General features: G+C 41.2%; 2 protein-coding genes across 21 annotated transcripts in view; both read right to left on the bottom strand.

The window, feature by feature from the left end:
• LOC101116975 (natural resistance-associated macrophage protein 2-like) overlaps window positions 1–455 on the bottom strand; it is a 56,438-nt gene extending 55,983 nt beyond the window's left edge. For all 17 annotated transcript variants that reach the window (XR_009599902.1, XR_009599901.1, XR_009599903.1 and 14 more), the window contains exon 1: window positions 384–455. Coding sequence is in view for 11 of the 17 variants with exons in the window: in XM_042246731.2 (XP_042102665.1) it covers window positions 384–429 (46 nt within the window). In the remaining 6 variants the exon portion in view is untranslated. The remainder of the gene's footprint in view (window positions 1–383) is intronic.
• Window positions 1–17,599, bottom strand: part of SLC11A2 (solute carrier family 11 member 2) — a 153,163-nt gene that overhangs the window by 55,983 nt on the left and 79,581 nt on the right. The gene's annotated exons all lie outside the window — the stretch shown is intronic.

The raw sequence follows: 17,599 nt of genomic DNA, 5'->3' as shown, positions 1-17,599 counted from the left end.
TTAGCTGATAAAGGAGTCCAAGAGAAGAGGAAAGGAGAGTAAACTGCAAAAAGCAAAATCAAAATAAAGTACAAAGTACGAGCAAATTCAGGGACCCAAAAAACTGGGCTGAGCATCATCAATCATCTGATACAGGCGGGTTTCCATAGAGAATTTCTCCTAGAGAGAAAAGAAAATGCACAAATTAATTCTGAGAATCACTCTGCAACACATATGGGGATTTTCAGAAAGGCTTGATGAAGTCCCTCCAGAACAGAACCTTTCCTTTGGGAACTTCTACTGCAACTAGAAAGTAAAATGGCTGGAGCCTCCTTGTCGTGTTCAGGGTCTGCTCTGGTGGGTAGAGTCCCTGGGCTATTATATGCCTTTTGCTGGCTACTTACTTAGCTCACAGTGTGGGGCTGCCTCCTTCTTACTCTGCTTCTTCATTGTGCAGGCTGGGTCTGACTTTCTCCACTGCTGCTCCTGTTTCTTGCCTCTATATATGCAGAGGAGTGCACCTTCTCTTGGTTAGACAATGCCTCTTATGCTTCTCTGGGCAACGCATTGTTAAAGATACCAGAGGAAATTTCAAGAAGCAAATAACACTCTTAGAAGTATAAGTAAATCTCATCTTTGACCTGCCCTAAAAAGAAAAACTTCATATATCTGCCACTCCTGGATACAAATGAACAACTACTTGCATCTGAAAACTTTTATTCTAAGATTTCATCTCTGTCTTATTTCTCAGGAGGTAGAGTCACAGAACAGCATAGCATCACAAGACAAAGATGTCTTTATTCCAGGACTAGAAGTCATCCCATTACAGTTTGACCTATCTCTTTTCTCCTTGTTCTACAGCAGACAAGTTTCCTAAAGCAAACCTGCCTTAGACTGGGCTGGGCTCAATGTACCTGCCTTCATGAGAAAATAGAAGGGAAAAAGAAGAAATACGAAAGCACCCAAGAACAAACGTGTTTAAGGGAAAGGCCCTGTTTTAGTTTAGGACTCCCAAAATAGGAATGCAGTTTACAAGGAGAATCTACCATAGCTCCCCTGTCACACTTACTCAGGAATTGCTCCCAACATACACACTCCAGTCTTGCCTACGGGGTCCCTGCTATTCACTTAGAGTAACTGACAACATTAATGGAATTCTTATTACGTATCAAACACCATATGTAAAATGTTATAAATATGAATTAATCCTCACAATAAATTTGTGAGGCAAGAACTGTGATCTTAATTTTGTATATTAGGAACCTAGGTCTGAGGGAGATTAAGTACTTTGCCTAAAGACCCACAAGTTAGTGATAGAGCCAGACTTTGAATAAAGATTTGTTAGATCTAAGAGCCAGCACCTCACTACCATACCATAGTGCCTCCATCTAAAACAATTTCCTTCCATTCAAATCTCCAGCTTGGAAATGATCCTCTTTTATAAAATCCTATTCATGTAAAGACTTCCCCAGTGGCTCAGATGGTAAAGCGTCTGCCTACGACGTGGGAGACCTGGGTTGAATCCCCGGGTTGGGAAGATCTCCTAGAGAAAGAAATGGCAACCCACTCCAGTATTCTTGCCTGGACAATCCAATGGATGGAGGAACCTGGTAGGCTACAGTCCATGGGGTTGCAAAGAGTCAGACACAACTGAGCGGCATTTACTTTTATTTATTTATTCACGTAAATTCACTGAACATTTCACACTACCACAATAGCCAACTGATTTCTGCACAGATGCTAATATGTATCTGTATCGTATGTGCTTTTCATTTGAGTAGGAGACTTTTCTTTCCATGCTCACCTCCCATCCACTCTCTCAATATTCTTTTTCAAGCTTTTGTTTTCCCTGAACCGCCTGAAATTAACTCCTCCTGTTTGTACCTGCTCAGAAGCTCAGTCCTCTCTGACCTTTTGCAACCCCATGGATAATATATAGCCCACAAAGCTCCATTGGTCTATGGGATTTTCCAGACAAGAATACGAAGAAGGTTGCTATTTTCTCCTCCAAGAGATCTTCCCAAACTAGGGATCTAATCTGCGTCTCTTACATCTCCGGCACTGGCAGGCAGATTCCTTACAAAGGAGCCACGTGGGAAGTTCCTCAAACTTCTCCCACCCCTCCCTTTTTGTTGGAGGACAGAAGGAACAAAAAGTGCCCATCAAAATGAAATGGCATCTTGAGACGGAAAGAAAGACAGGTAGCTCCATATAATCATGTTTCAGTTTACTATCAGCATTACTGTGAACAAAGCTAGAGGAGGTAATGGAATTCGACCTGAGCTATTTAAATACTAAAAGTTGATGCTGTTAAACTTCGGCACTCAGTTCAGTTCAGTTCAGTCAATCAGTCATGTCTGACACTTTGCGACCCCATGAACCGCAGCACACCAGGCCTCCCTGTCCATCACCAACTCCCGGAGTCCACCCAAACCCATGTCCATTGAGTCAGTAATGCCATCCAACCATCTCATCCTCTGTTTTCCCCTTCTCCTCTGGCTCTCAATCTTTCCCAGCATCAGAGTCTTTTCAAATGAGTCAGCTCTTCACATCAGGTGGTCAAAGTATGGGAGTTTCAGCTTCAACATCAGTCCTACCAATGAACACCCAGGACTGATCTCCTTTAGGATGGACTGGTTGGATCTCCTTGCAGTCCAAGGGACTCTCAAGAGTCTTCTACAAGACCACAGTTCAAAAGCATCAATTCTTCAGCACTCAGCTTTCTTTGTAGTTCAACTCTCACACCCATACATGACCACTGGAAAAACCATAGCCTTGACTAGACGGACCTTTGTTGGCAAAGTTGGCAAAGTAATGTCTCTGCTTTTTAGTATGCTATCTAGGTTGGTCATAACTTTCCTTCCAAGGAGTAAGCATCTTTTAATTTCAAGGCTGCAGTCACCATCTGCAGTGATTTTGGAGCCCAAAAAATAAAGTCAGCCACTGTTTCCACTGTTTCCCCATCTATTTCCCATGAAGTGATGGGACCAGATGCCATGATCTTCGTTTTCTGAATGTTGAGCTTTAAGCCAAGTTTTTCACTCTCCTCTTTCACTTTCATTAAGAGGCTCTTTAATTCTTCTTCACCTTCTGCCATAAGGGTGGTGTCATCTGCATATCTGAGGTGATTGATATTTCTCCCAGCAACATTGATTCCAGCTTGTGCTTCTTCCAGCCCAGGGTTTCTCATGATGCACTCTGCATATAAGTTAAATAAGCAGGGTGACAATATACAGCCTTGATGTACTCCTTTTCCTATTTGGAACCAGTCTGTTGTTCCATGTCCAGTTCTAACTGTTGCTTCCTGACCTGCATACAGATTTCTCAAGAGGCAGGTCAGGTGGTCTGGGATTCCCATCTGTTTCAGCATTTTCCACAGTTTATTGTGATCCACACAAAGACTTTGGCATAGTCAATAGAGCAGAAATAGATGTTTTTCTGAAACTCTCTTGCTTTTTCTATGATCCAGAGGATGTTGGCAATTTGATCTCTGGTTCCTCTGCTTTCTCTAAAACCAGCTTGAACATCTGTAAGTTCACGGTTCATGTACTGTTGAAGCCTGGCTTGGAGTATTTTAAGCATTATTTTACTTGCGTATGAGATGAGGACAATTGTGTGGTAGTTTGAGCATTCTTTGGCATTGCCTTTCTTTGGGATTGGAATGGAAACTGACCTTTTCCCGTCCTGTGGCCACTGCTGAGTTTTCCAGATTTGCTGGCATATTGAGTGCAGCACTTTCACAGCATCATCTTTTAGGATTTGAAATAGCTCAACTGGAATTCCATTATCTCCACCAGCTTTGTTCATAGTGATGCTTTCTAAGGCCCACTTGACTTCACATTCCAGGATGTCTGGCTCTAGGTGAGTGATCACACCATTGTGATTATCTGGGTCATGAAGATCTGTTTTTGTACAGTTCTTCTGTGTATTCTTGCCACCTCTTCTTAATATCTTCTGCTTCTGTTAGGTCCATACCATTTCTGTCCTTTATCGAGCCCATCTTTGCATGAAATATTCCCTTGGTATCTCTAATTTTCTTGAAGAGATCTCTAGTCTTTCCCATTCTGTTGTTTTCCTCTATTTCTTTGCATTGATCGCTGAGGAAGGCTTTCTTATTTCTCCTTGCTATTCTCTGGAACTCTGCATTCAAATGGGTATAGCTTTCCTTTTCTCCTTTGCTTTTCGCTTCCCATCTTTTCACAGTTATTGGTAAGGCCTCCTCAGGCAGCCATTTTGCTTTTTTGTATTTCTTTTTCTTGGGGATGTCTTGATTCTTGTCTCCTGTACAATGTCAGGAACCTCCATCCATAGTTTATCAGGCACTTTATCTATCAGATCTAGTCCCTTAAATCTATTTCTCACTTCCACTGTATAGTTATAAGGGATTTGATTTAGGTCATACCTGAATGGTCTAGAGGTTTTCTCCACTTTCTTCAATTTAAGTCTGAATTTGGCAATAAGGAGTTCATGACCTGAGCCACAGTCAGCTCCTGGTCTTGGTTTTGCTGACTGTATAGAGCTACTCCATCTTTGGCTGCAAAGAATACAATCAATCTGATTTTGGAGTTGACCATCTGGTGAAGTCCATGTGTAGACTCTTCTCTTGTGTTGTTGGAAGAGGGTGTTTGCTATGACCAGTGCGTTCTCTTGGCAGAACTCTATTGGAACTCAATATGCCAGCAAATTTCGAAAACTCAGCAGCGGCCACAGGATGGGAAAAGGTCAGTTTTTATTCCAGTCCCAAAGAAGGGCAATGCCAAAAGAGTGTTCAAACTGCCACACAACTGCGTGCATTTCACATGCTAGCAAAGTAATACTCAAAATCCTTCAAGCTAGGCTTCGACAGTATGTGAACCAAGACTTCCAGATGTACAAGCTGGATTTAGAAAAGGCAGAGGAACCAGAAATTAAATTGTCAATATCCACTGATCATAGAGAAAGCAAGGGAATTCCAGAAAACAAAACTACTTCTGCTTCATTGACTACGCTAAAGCCTTTGATTGTGAGGATCACAACAAACAGTGGAAAATTCTTCAAGTGATAGGAATACCGGACCACCTTTCCTGCCTCCTTTGAAATCTGTATGCAGGTCAAGAAGCAATAGTTAGAAATGGACATGGGACAACAGATTAGTTCCAAATTGGGAAAGGAGTACATCAAGGCTGTATATTGTCACCTTGCTTCTTTAATGTATATGCAGGCTATATCATCCAAAATGCCCAGCAGATGAAGCTCAAGCTAGAGTCAAAATTTCCAGGAGAAATATCAATAATCTCAAATGTACAGATGACACCACCCTCTTGGCAGAAAGTGAAGAGAAACAAAAGAGCCTCTTGATGAAGCTGAAAGAGGACAGCTATTAAAACTGGACACTAAAACAGCTATTAAAGAAGACAGCTGGCTTAAAACTCAACATTCAAAAAACTAACATCATGACATCCTGTCCCATCACTTTATGGCACATAGGTGGGGAAAATGTGGAAACAATGACAGAGTTTACTTTCCTGGGCTCCAAATTCACTATGAACAGTGACTGTAGCCATGAAATTAAAAGATGCTTGCTCCTTGGAAGAAAAGCTATGATGAACTGAGACAGCATATTAAAAAGCAGAGACATCACTTTGCTCACAAAAATCCATATGGTCAAAGCTATGGTTTTTCCAGTAGTCATGTATGGATGTGAGAAATGGACCATAAAAAAGGGTGAGAGCCTAACAACTGATGCTTTAGAACTGTGGTGCTGATGAAGACCCTTGAGAGTCCCTTGGACAACAAGGAAATCAGAGTAGTCAATCCTAAAGGAAATCAACCCTGAATATTCACTGGAAGGACTGACGCTGAAGCTGAAGTTCCAATACTCTGGCCACCTGATGGGAACAGCCGACTCATTGGAAAAGAATCTGATGCTGGGAAATATTGAGGGCGAGGAGAAGGGAACAACATGGGATAAAATGGTTGGACATGAGTTTGAGCAAACTCCAAAAGATAATGAAGGACAGGGAAGCCTGGCATGCTGCAATTCACGGGGCTGCAAAGAACTAGACACTATTGAGTGGCTGAAAAACAACTTACAAAGTGAGATTGGGCAATGGTCCAGAAGCATAGGTGACTGAATTCCACACCATCCAGAGCCATTCGGAAAATTATATTATTAAAGCAGGGTATTAAGTTAGGTGCTCAAAATAGGACCTGTGTTCGTAAGTGTAGATTTATGAGGAGTAACTATTTTCCTGGAATACGTGAGCAAAAGGTTGTCATTGTTTGAGGATCAGCAGAGCATAAGGGCTACAAGACCTTAAGGATTATTAAATGATGCTTATTAACTACAAAGCTCTTGGCAACAGAGAAGTGATTCAGTGGACTGTACAGTCCTGGGTCAGGTCAGTGGAAAAACAAGAGGACCCCTAGGGGCCCAAGATAGCATCAGTTATGCTAACAGTCATATACCTTCCTTACCTGAGAAACTCATCATTGTTGTTGTTTTTATCGTTACAACTATTAGTTCCATTACAATATCCATCTCTGATCAAGCATTCCGGGACTCCTTCCTCCAGGCAGCATTATACGTTCTGCCTGCTACCCAAACGCTTGTTACTCTACCCCACCACTAATTCATTCTGAATATACTTATTGAAAATCCACTACATACCAGGCAGAAGATCGGTGGTATAGATACAACACAAATAAACAGAATACTTTCGTGGGTTAATGTTTTTGTGCTTTCTTCTTCCACTAAAATGTGAGCTTCTCAAAAGTGGCAGGTATCTTTGTATACCTGTGAAACAGAGCAGGAGCCTTAGGTCCTTGATCCCTACCTCCTACCCAGTGTCTTCTGTCTGCCTTTTGTCTGCAGAGAACTTTAGTCAAAGAATAAATTTAATCTGAGAAGTGAGAAATGCAAAAACAAAGGAAAACAGTCAAAGGACGCCTAATAATAACAATGTAGTCATTAAGCATAGTGAAGGACTTTTAATTCCTTCTCAAGGACTGTAGATAATATTCTGAGCCATATCCTGTGAACTGTCTTATAGATACTGAAACTCCAGGTGGAGAAGTTAACTACACGACGACCAGGCTGTACCCTCAACATGAGCTGCCACAATTCCGTGAATTGGCCTTAAAGAAATAGGAACAGACCCCGGAACTGAAGATTAACTATACCTGAAACAATCAAGAGACGCTGGTCAGACTACCAAATGACCAATCTGAAGATGACTGTCAGAGCGAACTGTGCTGCTTCTGTATGTAGCCCCCTCTTTCTGTCTATAAAATCTCCTACCTATGGGGGGAGGAGGGGCCGACCTTTGGATAGACGCATACCCCTCAACATCCAGGTGCCAGCATCTGAAATAAAGCATGCTTTTCTTTCCACTAACCTGGCTTGTTTATTGGCTTTGAGTTGTGAGCAGCCAGACCCGGTGTCTTTCCAGAACACCTGGTACTAACAAAGGCCAGATATATAGGAGGTGTTAAGTATAAATATATCCATAAATATATCATCCCGTTTTTAAAATCTGTTGTGGCTGTCAGGCAATGAAGACGGATAATTAGACTTTGTCTGTTTATATTTATGTATATATTTCTAAAATTGAGTCTTTGTGTGTATGCTCAGTCACTAAGTCATATTCGACTCTGTGTGACCCCATGGACTGTAGCCCACCAGCCTCCTCTGTCCATAGAATTTCCCAGGCAAGAATACTGGAGTGAGTAGCCATTCCCTTCTCCAGGGGATCTTCCCAACCCAAGGATCAAACCTACCTCTCCTATGTCTCTTGCATTGGCAAGTGGATTCTTTACCACTAAGCCAACTGGGAAGCCCACTAACTCTTCCCTCCCCTCCCTTTTTGTTGGAGGACAGAGGGAACAAAAAGTGCCCATCAAGCTGAGATGGCATCTTGAGACAGGAAAGCAAGACAGGCAGCTCCACATAATCATGCTTTGATTTATTATTAATACATGGTACTTACTCACAGGGTGGGATTGGGAGAAAAATAATCCAGAAGCTTTCACAACTGCACTCCACATGGCCAAGGGGCCAATGGGACAATTTTATTGTTAAACTAGGATATGGGGTAGGTGCTCAAAATAGGACATGCATTCCTAAGTCAAGATTTATTAATGGGTTACTAAAGTCATGGTCCCAGTGATTATCAAACAATACCTATGAACTACAAAGTACTTGGCAACAGAGAAGTGATTCAATGGACTGTACAATCCTAGGTCAGGTCAGTGGAAAAACAAGAGGACCCCTAGGGGCCCAAGATAGCATCAGTTATGGTAACAGTCATACACCTTCCTTACCCGAGCAACTCACTATTGTTTTTATCATTACGACTATTAGTTCCATTAAAATATCCCCCTCTGTTGAAACATTCCAGGACCCCTTCCTCCAGGGAGCATTAGCCCTACATTCTATCTGCTACCTGAATACTTCTTACTCTACCCTAGCACTAAATCATTCTGAATATACTTAATGAAAATCAGCTACATACCAGGCAGAACCGACTTAGTGACTAAACCACCACCACCACCACCAGGCAGAAGATGGGTGGTACAGATACAACACAAATAAGATAAGCACAATCCTTTAGTGGGTTAATGTTTTTGTGTTTTCTTCTCCCACTAAAATGTGAGCTTCTCATTGGGGCAATTATCTCTGTACACCTGGTTCTAAAAAAAGGCCCGGTATATAGGAGGTGTTCCATAAACGTATCATTTCCTTTTTAAAATATATTATGCTGTCAGGCAATGAAGACTATTCATTAGAATATGTTTATATTAGCGACTGAACAACAAGAACTGTTTATATTTATGTATATATTTCCAAAATTGAGTCTTTGGGTGTGTGCTCAGTTGCTAAGTCCTACCTGACTCTTTGCAAACCCATGGACTATAGCCTGCCAGGCACCTTTGTCCATGGGATTCTCCAGGTAAGAATACTGGAGTGGGTTGCCATTTTCTCCTCTGGAGGTTATGACCCAGGGATCTTGACCCAGGGATCTTGACCCAGGGATCCAGTCTGTGTCTCAGCCTTCTTTCCAGCTCATCTGTTACCTCCCCACCATGGAAATCCTTCACTCTAGTTGAATTGCATATTCTCTTCTTCCTGAACACATGCTGGGCTTGCCAGACCCTGCACCTTGGCTCCTACTGTTACGTCCACCTGCACTTCCAGTATTGAAATCCTGTCCATTTTTTCAAAATGTAACTCAACGTCACACACCCCATAAACCCTTCTGTGATTCTCACGGGATGTGAACATTAGCTTGGATGTGACTTTATATATCTGTGACCTATAATGGTGCTTTTCAAACTGAGTCTCAATACATTATTGGATTATGAAATCAATTTAGTGTGTCACAATCAGAATTTGTAAAATCAAAATTTGTAAAAATAGAATAGTAATTTGTGATCTCCAAACAAGAGGATTTAGCTTCAGGATCAGGGACAAAGTTCCAGACATGCAGGACTTCATGTGGCAGAAAATTTATTACAGCGAAAAAGACAGAGAAAGCTTCTGACATAGATATCAGAAGGGGGATGGAGAGTGCCTCCTCACTAGTCCCAGCAAGGGAGTTACATACTTTTTCAATTGATTATTAACAGTAAGTCATAAGAGTGTCTCAAGGTTGTAAAGGTCTTACCGGACCCACTCCCACAATAGACATTTTAAGATGACAGGCTTAGTCAGAAGGTTCTTAAGAAGGAGAAACGTGCCCTTGAGCAGGATACATTGTTGTTATATAATCCTTCACAGTAATCCAAGTCTATACCCCAACCAGTAATGCTAAAGAAGCTGAAGTTGAACGGTTCTATTGGACTTCCCTGGTGGCTCAGACGGTAAAGCATCTGTCTACAATGTGGGAGACCTGGGTTTGAGGCCTGGATTGGGAAGAGCCCCTGGAGAAGGAAATGGCAATCCACTCCAGTACTATAGCCTGGAAAATCCCATGAAGAGAGGAGCCTGGTAGGCTACAGTCTATGGGGTCGCAAAGAGTCAGACACGACTGAGAGACTTCACTTTCACTTTCACTTTCATGAAGACCTACAAGAACTTATAGAACTAACATTAAAAAAAAAAAAAAAAAAAAAAGATGTCCATTTCATCACAGGGGACTGGAATGCAAAAGTACGAAGTCAAGAGATACCTGGAGTAACAGGCAAATTTGGCCTTGGAGTACAAAAATGAAGCAGGGCAAAGGCTAACAGAGTTTTATCAAGAGAACACACTGGTCATAGCAAACACCCTCTTCCAACAACACAAGAGATGACTCTACACACGTCATCACCAGATGGTCAATACCAAAATCAGAATGATTATGTTCTTTGCAGCCAAAGATGGAGAAGCTCTATGCAGTCAGCAAAAACAAGACCGGGAGCTGATTGTGGCTTGGACCATGAATTCCTTATTGCCAAATTCAGACTTAAATTGAAGAAAGTAGGGAAAACCACTAGACCATTCAGGTATGACCTAAATCAAACCCCTTACAATTATACAGTGGAAGTGACAAATAGATTCAAGGGATTAGATCTGACAGACAGAGTGTCTGAAGAACTATGGATGAAGGTTTGTGACATTGTAGAAGAGGCAGTGATCAAGACCATTCCCAAGAAAAAGAAACGCAAAAAGGCAAAATGGCTCTCTGAGGAGGCCTTAAAAATAGCTGAGAAAAGAAGAGAAGCTAAAGGCAAAGGAAAAAAGGAAAGATATATCCATTTGAATGCAGAGTTCCAAAGAATAGCAAGGAGAGATGAGAAAGCCTTCCTCAGTGATCAATGCAAAGAAATAGAAGAAAACAATAGAATGGGAAAGACTACAGATCTCTTCAAGAAAATTAGAGATACCAAGGGAACATTTCATGCAAAGATGGGCACAATAAAGGACAGAACTGGTATGGAGCTAGCAGAAGCAGAAGATGTTAAGAAGAGGTGGCAAGAATACACAGAAGAACTATACAAAAAAGATCTTCAGGACCAGGTAACCACAATGGTGTGATCACTCACCTAGAGCCAGACATTGTGGAATGTGAAGTCAAGTGGGCTTTTGGAAGCATCACTGTGAACAAAGCTAGTGGAAGTGATAGAATTCCAGTTGAGCTATTTCAAATCCTGAAAGATGATGCTGTGAAAGTGCTGCACTCAATATGCCAGCAAATCTGGAAAACTCAGCAGTGGCCACAGGACTGGAAAAGGTCAGTTTCCATTCCAATCCCAAAGAAAGGCAATGCCAAAGAATGCTCAAACTACCACATGATTGCACTCATCTCACAGGCTAGTAAAGTAATGCTCAAAATTCTCCAAGCCAGGCTTCAACAGTACATGAACCGTGAACTTCCAGATGTTCAAGCTGGTTTTAGAAAAGGCAGAGGAACCAGAGATCAAATTGCCAACATGTGTCAGATCATAGAAAAAGCAAGAGAGTTCCAGAAAAACATCTATTTCTGCTCTATTGACTATGCCAAAGCCTTTGACTATGTGGATCACAGTAAACTGTGGAAAATTCTGAAAGAGATGGGAATACCAGACCACCTGACCTGCCTCTTGAGAAACCTGTATGCAGGTCAGCAAGCAACAGTTAGAACTGGACATGGAACAACAGACTGGTTCCAAATAGGAAAAGGAGTATGTCAAGGCTGTATATTGTCACCCTGCTTATTTAACTTCTATGCAGAGTACATCATGAGAAATGCTGGGCTGGATGAAGCACAAGCTGGAATCAAGATTGCCGGGAGAAACATCAATAACCTCAGATACACAGATGACACCACTGTTATGGCAGAAATCAAAGAACTAAAAAGCCTCTTGATGAAAGTGAAAGAGGAGAGTGAAAAAGTTAACTGAAAGCTCAATATTCAGAAAACTAAGATGATGGCATCCGGTCCCATCACTTCAAGGCAAATAGATGGGAAACAATGGAAATAGGGAGAGACTTTATGTTTTGGGGCTCTAAAATCACTGCCGATGGTGACTGCTGCCATGATATTTAAATCGCTTGCTCCTTGGAAGAAAAGCTATGACCAACCTAGACAGCATATTAAAAACCAGAGACAGTACTTTGCCAACAAAGCTCTATCTAGTCAAAGCTATGGTTTTTCCAGTAGTCATGTATGGATGCGAGAGCTGGACTATAGAGAAAGCTGAGCGCAGAAGAATTGATGGTTTTGAACTGTGGTGTTAAAGAAGACTGTTGAGAGTCCCTTGGATTGCAAGGAGATCCAACCAGTCCATCGTAAAGGAAATCAGTCCTGAATATTCATTGGAAAGACTGATGCTGAAGCTGAAACTCCAATACTTTGGCCACTTGATGGGAATAACTGACTCATTTGAAGACCCTAATGCTGGGGAAGATTGAAGGCAGGAGGAGAAGGCGACAACAGAGGATGAGATGGTTGGATGGCATCACGGACTCAATGGACATGAGTTTGAGTAAACTCCAGGAGTTGGTGATGGACAGGGAAGCCTGGCATGCTGCAGTTCACGGGGTCGCAAAGTGTCGGACACAACTGAGCAACTGAACTGAACAGAGTTTAAGACGAGTTTGTTTTGTTGTGTAATCGTCAGCTCTGGGTTAAAGAAAAAAACTTCTTATGTGACTAAGATGCAGGAATGTGGGGAAAAAAAGATTTGTCCTTTTCGCCCCCTGAGGACCCCTGGCATCTCTATCAAGGCTATTAACCCTCTCTATAGGAACTATCAGAGAATGTCAAAAGTACTAAAGTAGGTATTATTTTATGAAACTTTATTTTTAATAATATGTGTGTGTGTGTGTGTGTGTGTGTGTGTGTGTGTGTGTGTGTGTACTGGGTTGCTGTAGAATATATTTTTTACTGTAGTGGTCAAAAAAGGTGGAAAAACAGCACTTCATGCAAATGCATTATTTCAGTCAGCCGATAACAAGCTCCTTGATGAGCAAACTCTACCCTTGCAATTAGTGAGGTCGAACGCTCCACTCGGAGCCTCCACTCATTCAGAGAGTTGCCCTAGGGATTAAAGGACTCAAGGCAAAGAGCAAGGTCCTGTCTCTAAGAGCGGTGCTTTTCTATTAAGAGAGACAAAGAAAGGCAGATGTTCCCTGGCTGTCCAGGGGTTGGGACTCAGTGCTTTCACTGCCAAAGTTATGGGTTAAATCCCTGGTTGGAAACCAAGATCCAGGAACCCATGCAACACGGTAAGAAAATCTGTTAAAAACATTTTTTAAATAGAGACAAATCCAGAAAGAAAGTCTCCACTTATTTAAGTAGCTGAAGTGCTATAGACTAGGCCTTGGGATTTAGAGCCAAAGACCTACTTAGCATTCTTGCTCTGCCATTTATTAGCTGTTTGTTATTGGATAAATTGATTGATTTCTCTGAGCTTCAGTTTAGACAACTGAAAGAATAATCTTTACCCAACCTCACATACTTGCATTAAAATCAAGTGATAAATATATACAGATATACAGATTATTTTATAAGCTATAAAAATGTTGTAATGTCTTAGGCAAAAATTTGCATGTCTTATTTAGTTAACAAGTGAAAATTGATGTAGTATAAATTATATAGCTAAACGGGCGTTAGACATGTTTTATTTATTTTATTTATTTTGTTTTATTTATTTATTTATTTTTGGTTACACCTCAAGGCTTACAGAAATCTTAGTTCCTCGAGCAGGGATCACACTGCTCTAGGGTTCCAGCAGTGACAGCATTGAGTCTTATTAACCACTGCATCACCAGGAAATTCCGTTTATTTGGTTTTTGATAACTAGTGATAGAAACCCAATTCAGACAGTGCTCAAAGGGAAGTAAATCACACATGTAACCCAATGGTACAGCAAGCTTTGGGCAAGGCTTCATCTGGGAACTCAGATGATATCAACCAAGCCGCTGTGCACTTGTCTCTTTCTTTCTAACCCCCTCTCACTCTGGGCTCTAATTCAGTCCCAGTGTGGTTTTATTCTCAGACAGGTTCTGCCTGCATAGTGGGACCGCAGCCACCATCTGCTTTGGGCTGAAGGAATCCTCCCCATTAGCAGATAGATATCTTTTCCCTTATTGTTCCAGCAAAAATCTCAGGGAGTGCTTTGTCTGACACTGAGCTTGCGTTATAAGCCAAATCTCAAACAAAAAATACTGGTCAAGGATACCAAGAACACAAGCTGACCACTGGAGTTAGGGGTGAGTCACCTGGACTAAAAAGAGATTGATGAGGTGTCTTCTTAAGAGGTGGAGTCAGAGGTTTAGAATGACCAAGTTTCCAAAGCTGAACAGGATTAGTTTAGAAAGACATCTCAGTCTCTCCTATTTAGTGTCACCAAACATTAGAATAAGGACACACAAACACATGCTTGTTGTATTTCATTTCATTCATTTAATACAGCATTGAAGATCTACTGTACCAGATACTGTTCTAGACACTGGTAGTGGTGGTTAAGACATACAGGGACTTCCCTGGTGGTTCAATGGTTAAGACTTCGCCTTCCAGTGCAGGCTGTGTGGGTTCAATCCTTGGTAGGGGAGCTAAGATCCCACATGCTGTGAGGTCAAAAAACCAAAACATAAAACAGAAGCATAAGGAGAAGGGGGAGGCAGAGGATGAGATTGTCACATAGCATCAGTGACTCAATGGACATGAATTTGAGCAAACTCAGTGAGATGGTAGAGGACAGAGTAGCCTGGTGTGCTATAGTCCATGGGGTCTCCAAGAGCTGGACACAACTTAACGACTGAGCAAAACAGAAGCCATATTATAACAAATTCAATACAGACTTTAAAATAGTCCACATCAAAAGAAATCTGTAAGCAAACAACAAAGAATACAAAGTTTCTGCTCTCAGGGAACTTCTGTTGTGGGGGTGGGTGAAAACAATAAGCAAGTCACTAAGTATATGTCAGGCAGTGATAAATTCTATTTCGGAAATAAATTTAAAGAGCATGGTAAGAAGCAGCTAGAGCCAGAGGTAGGAAATAAGGACTATTTTAGAGGAGCTGGCTAGGAAAGACCTCACTTTGAAGGATAAACCTGACTGAAGTGAGAGAGCAAATCATAGGAATAGCTACCTAGATGAAAACTTCCAGGCAGAGAGAAAAGCAAGTGCAAGGACCCCGAGACAGAGCCAATGACTTCCTCCTGAGCAATGCATGTTCATTTAGTAACATATATTTTTACACATGTATGTGAACATATTAATCCTTTATTTTCTTACATTAGAATATTTGATAGTGATATTCCGAGAGAGAGATTAAACTTTAGAATGATTTAATGTTGATTCAGCTATTTGAGACATTGATGAATCTTGCTGAACATGCAGATATGCCTAGACTGAGAGTACCCTGAAGCAGGAGCTTCCTTTTTCCTACAGAAATTGAATGCAGGAGAAGCTCAGTGACTGGGACAGGTATAGTAACGAGCCACATGCCACAGTGAATACTAAGGCCGACGGTGGAGATCCCAAGTGACCCTGCCAAAGCTGGGCGTGGAGACCTTCCCTCCAGGAGTTTCCTTACCTCTGTCCATTCACTCTAATTGCTGCGGACAAGTCTGGGATCACAAAGTGGCTCCTGAGGGTGGTTCCTACCGATGCTGGGTAAAGGTCCCTAATTCAGAATCAAAGACTAACACAAAGTAAAACTTCCTCTGATCTTGAGCCGTGGCAAGGGTTATGTGGCCTAGAAGAGGAAAAGCCTGGGGTGGGGCATGTGTCTGGTGGGCAAAAGGGAGGGGAAGAAGTCAGAAGGCAAGAGACGTGCCCTCCCTGATTGGTTGGTAACAGTTTCACTGAACTTGGAACCCCCATAACCAGTTCCTGCCAGGCTCTGTTCTTCACCCAGCAAGCCTCTTTTCCTTGAATTGCAGTGACTTCTGACATGCTTGATGCTAATTCTCTACTGTCTGCAGTAGCTAGATTGGTCTATCTCTTCTTTATTGTCATATATATATATGTCCTTTGCTTATCTGCATATATTAATTTTTTTTCCATAGAGTGTGATTTCTTAGACCGTGTTCATGAGCAATGTGTTCTAAATTTATTTCAGTGTCTACCTTAGTTGCTTACTGCAAGCAGGCCCTGCTAAAGGCTTTTTGATGATGATTATGACTGTGGTGATGTTTATGGCACTAGAAATCACAGGTTCCTTCTTGTAATTTTGGGATACTGCTCCTCTCTGCCACAACTTGGCTTCAAGCTGGGCTTGCCTGAAACCTTCTAATGTTCAAGAAGGTCAAGAAACCTGGGTTCTTCCTTAACTTCACCAACAACTTCTATGTGATTCTATATGCCTCACTTTCACAATCTTCTGGTGCAGGACAAAAAAAAAAAAAAAAAAAAAGCTCACAGGACTTGAAGGTAGGGGAGAGAGGTAAAGTAAGAAAGTAGAAAATTTTTTTTAAAAAAGAAAGTAGATGTGGAAGGACTTTAAAAGTAGGAGAACGGATTTATGTATATGTGTGGCGGAGTCCCTTCACTGCTCACCTGAAACTATCACAACACTGTTAATCGGCTATACCCCAGCACCAAATAAAAAGGTTTCTTTAGGATCCTATCTCAAATCTACACCTCCTTTCTTTCATGGCCAGCTCTCTGAGACACTCTTCCTTCTCCTCACAAGCATAAATTTTCTTCCAGGAGTCTCAGATTCTTGGTTTGAAGGATGAAGAACCACCCTACGTATCATCTTTTGCAGAGATTGCTCCCAATGTCTCCTTTTACCTGATCATTACCATTTGCTTCTTCTTTACAGGCTTTCAAAGAGCTAGTTTTCTAAGCCTGGAGCTTCATTTATGTTCCCATTCTCTTGTTTCTAAGAGAAAGACTCAGAGGGAGGAAGTGAGATGCCTAGAATGTCAAAGACTTCTCACTAGAGAAATGTGGTGAGAAGCAAATGGTGAGCCTCAGAAGCTTCAGAAGACAGGAAAAGAAGGCAAAATAAGCTCCAGGTAAGTGAAAAACTTAAAGTTGTACAACAAAACCTTCAAAATTATCTGGAAAAAAAAAAATAAAATAGCTCATGATCTAATTTCTTAAATCAAATTTTGAAAAATGGACAATTTTTATAAAATTAACAAAGTTTAAAACCTCCTACATAAAAAGACATCTTAAACGAGATTAAAACATAAGTGATAGGGAAATGGGAAGAAATTATCTGCAACATATATGTTTCTAACATACATGTTTGAAAAAGATGGGTATCTGTAAGGGATTCCTACAAACCAACAACAATGACAATAAAAATAGAGATAAACAACCAAATAGAAAAATGGACAAAAGGTATGAATAGACCATTTCCAGAAAAGAAATACAAATAACCAATAATATATGTAAAAAACTAATCTACATCTGTAGTAACTGGGGAAAGGCAAACTAAACCAACAATGAGATCCATTTCACATCTATTGGATAGCAATAACCTAAAAGTTTGACTTTGCTGAAAAAGGTCCTTATGGTCAACCCTCGCTCCTTGGAAGAAAAGCAATGACAAACGTACACAGTGCATTAAAAAGCAGAGATATTTCTTTGCCTTACAAAGGTCTGTATAGCCAAAGCTATGGTTTTTCCAGTAGTCATGTATGGATGTGAGAGCTGGACAATAAAAAAGGTTGAGCGCTGAAAAATTGATACCTTCAAACTGTGGTGCTGAAGAAGA

This window comes from Ovis aries, chromosome 3, assembly GCF_016772045.2.
Source record: "Ovis aries strain OAR_USU_Benz2616 breed Rambouillet chromosome 3, ARS-UI_Ramb_v3.0, whole genome shotgun sequence".
NCBI classification, from domain to species: Eukaryota; Metazoa; Chordata; class Mammalia; order Artiodactyla; family Bovidae; genus Ovis; species Ovis aries.
Note: the sequence above shows the minus strand (reverse complement) of the source record. Positions and strands in the feature narration are given on the sequence as shown.